The sequence below is a fragment of the Exserohilum turcica genome (assembly GCF_000359705.1).
Source record: "Exserohilum turcica Et28A unplaced genomic scaffold SETTUscaffold_225, whole genome shotgun sequence".
In the NCBI taxonomy this organism is placed as follows: domain Eukaryota; kingdom Fungi; phylum Ascomycota; class Dothideomycetes; order Pleosporales; family Pleosporaceae; genus Exserohilum; species Exserohilum turcicum.
The window spans coordinates 1-2,512 of record NW_007360054.1 but is presented as its reverse complement, the minus strand read 5'-3'; the positions used below and the strand labels follow the sequence as shown (position 1 = coordinate 2,512).

Sequence of the window (2,512 nt, the reverse complement as noted above, 5' to 3'; positions counted from 1 at the left end):
CCCCCCCCCCCCCTCCACACACACACACACACACGCCCCCTGTGTCCAACAAATGGGCGGCAGCGGCAGCAGAAGTTGGGTCTTGTGTGCTTTCTCTCGGCTGTATTTGGCGCTGTGTGTGTATGTATGTATGTATGTTATATGTTATATGCAATATGTGCGAAGAGAGAGAGGGAGAGAGGGAGAGAGAGAGACAAGGGCTTGTTGGACATTCCTATTCTGGAAGTTACGTACTTACTTACTTTGGCGAGATTGGACTTGTGTACTGTACTGTACTGTACTGTAACTATACGTGGCTTTTTTTTTGCGCTGTTGCCGGACGACAACGACGACGATGATGATGATGATGATGATGATAATGATACCTTGCTTCTACATAGTTAGTGTTATGCCGTGCGCGGTACTTTCCGGATCTAAACCTCTCTTTTCCCTTTCTCTTTTTTCGTCGTTATCGTTGTTGTGCTGCTTATCGGGAGTTGGCGACCGATCGTGATGATGGCGGCAGTGTACGTACAGTAATGTGTGTGTGTGTGTATGCTACTGTAACTCTCATAGCAGCATCATCACCGTCATCATCATCGTCATCATCGTTGTCATCGGCGACATCAACCAGCCTCCTCCCCCCTCGCTTCCACCACACTGCCGACTACCCACACTACCGTACACCCCCCCCCCTCCCTGCTCGGAAGCCGCAGCATCCGTCGTTCCCGCTCCCATCGCGCATGGTCACACGGCATGAAAGGCGCGCGCGCGCACGCCATGGCATTTGTGTATGTATGTAAGTGTGTACCTAGTCGTCATAAAAAAAACCCCCCACACCAGCTTAGCTAGGGCGACGGGGAAGGGGGGGGGGGATTGAGCTCACGTGGTCGGCGACTGTTTTTCGTTTTTGCCTTTTTTGGTATGTGGTTTCGGGGGACAAGAGTGATTAGTTAGTGACAAGGCGTAAGAGAGAGAGAGTGTGTGTGTAGGTGTGTGTGTGTGTGAGAGAGAGAGAGAGAAAGAGGGGATCCATGTGGAGATACTCCACGGAACACCCTGTTTGCATACAGACAGACTCCTCTTTTTTTCTTCCTTAGAGGGGAGGGTGGATCTTAGTCTTCCAGTCTCCTTCCTTTGCCTTCTTCCTTATCCTTTGCATTCCCTTTCCCTCCCTTCCTCCCTTCCTCCCTTCCATCCCCTTCCGTCTTCCCTCCCTCCCTCCCTTCCTTTCCGCCCCGAATGCCACTTTGCGTAAGTCCGGCGCGGCGCCTCCGCATTCACATGACTCCACTTTTCCCCAGGTCGATCCTACATACATACCCACCCTCCACCTTCATCTATCTGGTCGATCCCCCGTTCCTTGGTGCTGCTACTGCTGCTACTATGGGGAAGAAGGAAAGGGAAGGGGGGAAGACGGTTCACAAGCTAAACAAGTCATGCAACCATATCCATGTGTGTGTTCTTTTTACCTCCGACCCGTGTGTGCGTGGTGGGTGGGTGGGGGAGGACAAGACAAAAAGCAATCTAGGTGGTTAATATAAATGTCTTGGAAAGTAGAAACTCCGACTTAGAGAGTCAGTTTAGTTGAAGTAACTAGTTAGTGACTTAATTGATCACCATACATGAAGTGGAGTTTGGTTATTGCCTATTTGTTCTAGCCCCCGTTTTTCTTGGGAGGGGGGGGGGTCAGCTAGCGTAGTAGCTAAGGTAATAGTTTTTACTAAAGGGGCAGGCGTTTATATTATGTGTGTATGTGTCAGTCAGTCGGTTGTGAGTGGGTGTGCGATCTTGGAAATCCCACGTGGGTTTTTATTTGATTTGAATTGTGGAGATAGCGTAGACATGAATCAGTGAGAAAATAAATAAATGAATAAAAAACAAAAGGTCCAGAGAAAAAGCTTGATTCAACGGTCGATCAAGGACACTGTGTAACTTCCAACGCTATCTGGCTCACTTTCTTCTTTGGTTGTTCCTTCAATCTTTAGAGGTGTGTGTGTGTGTGACGGCATGTTAATGAAGCTATAATTCCGTTATATACATAACCCGTCCCCTTTTATCCATCCAACCAAAAATAATCCGGCGTACATGTATTATTCGTGCCACATAATGGTATGACACGCACAGTTCAGCCTTGGCAATGGCGCTATATGCATCTCTACACACGTAACCGCGCTATATAGATGGAGAAAGAAGAAAAAGCCCTCCCCACCCGCCACCCGCCGATCCCCTGCCACACATCCACCACCACTACTACTACTACCCCGTCACTGCCAATACCAGTTCACCCGGAAAATTAAGAAACCAAAGCCAGATCGGCTTTTAGTGCCGTCCGCCACTCCCACTCCCACTCTACTTCAAACGCGCACACTGGACGACGGCCGTGCTGACGCATGCACATGCGGCAGTGGCGAAGCGACTAAGCAAATCAAGTAGAGACGCCAAGTGCGACACTAGCGTCCAGTTAGTAGGCAAGTCCAGGTCGAAGAAACAAAACCATGCAAGCTATGAATCGAGGCATGGGCGCGGGGGG

At 49.7% G+C, this 2,512-nt stretch overlaps 1 protein-coding gene across 1 annotated transcript; it reads left to right on the top strand.

Annotated features, from left to right (window-relative positions):
* Positions 1 to 495: 495 nt before the first annotated feature.
* Positions 496 to 739, top strand: SETTUDRAFT_29551 (uncharacterized protein; the record flags this gene model as incomplete). The annotated part of the gene is made up of 2 exons (XM_008028181.1): positions 496 to 506; positions 556 to 739. 2 exons carry the CDS (start codon positions 496 to 498, stop codon positions 737 to 739), a joined length of 195 nt encoding a protein of 64 aa, XP_008026372.1.
* Between the last annotated feature and the right edge of the window lie 1,773 nt (positions 740 to 2,512).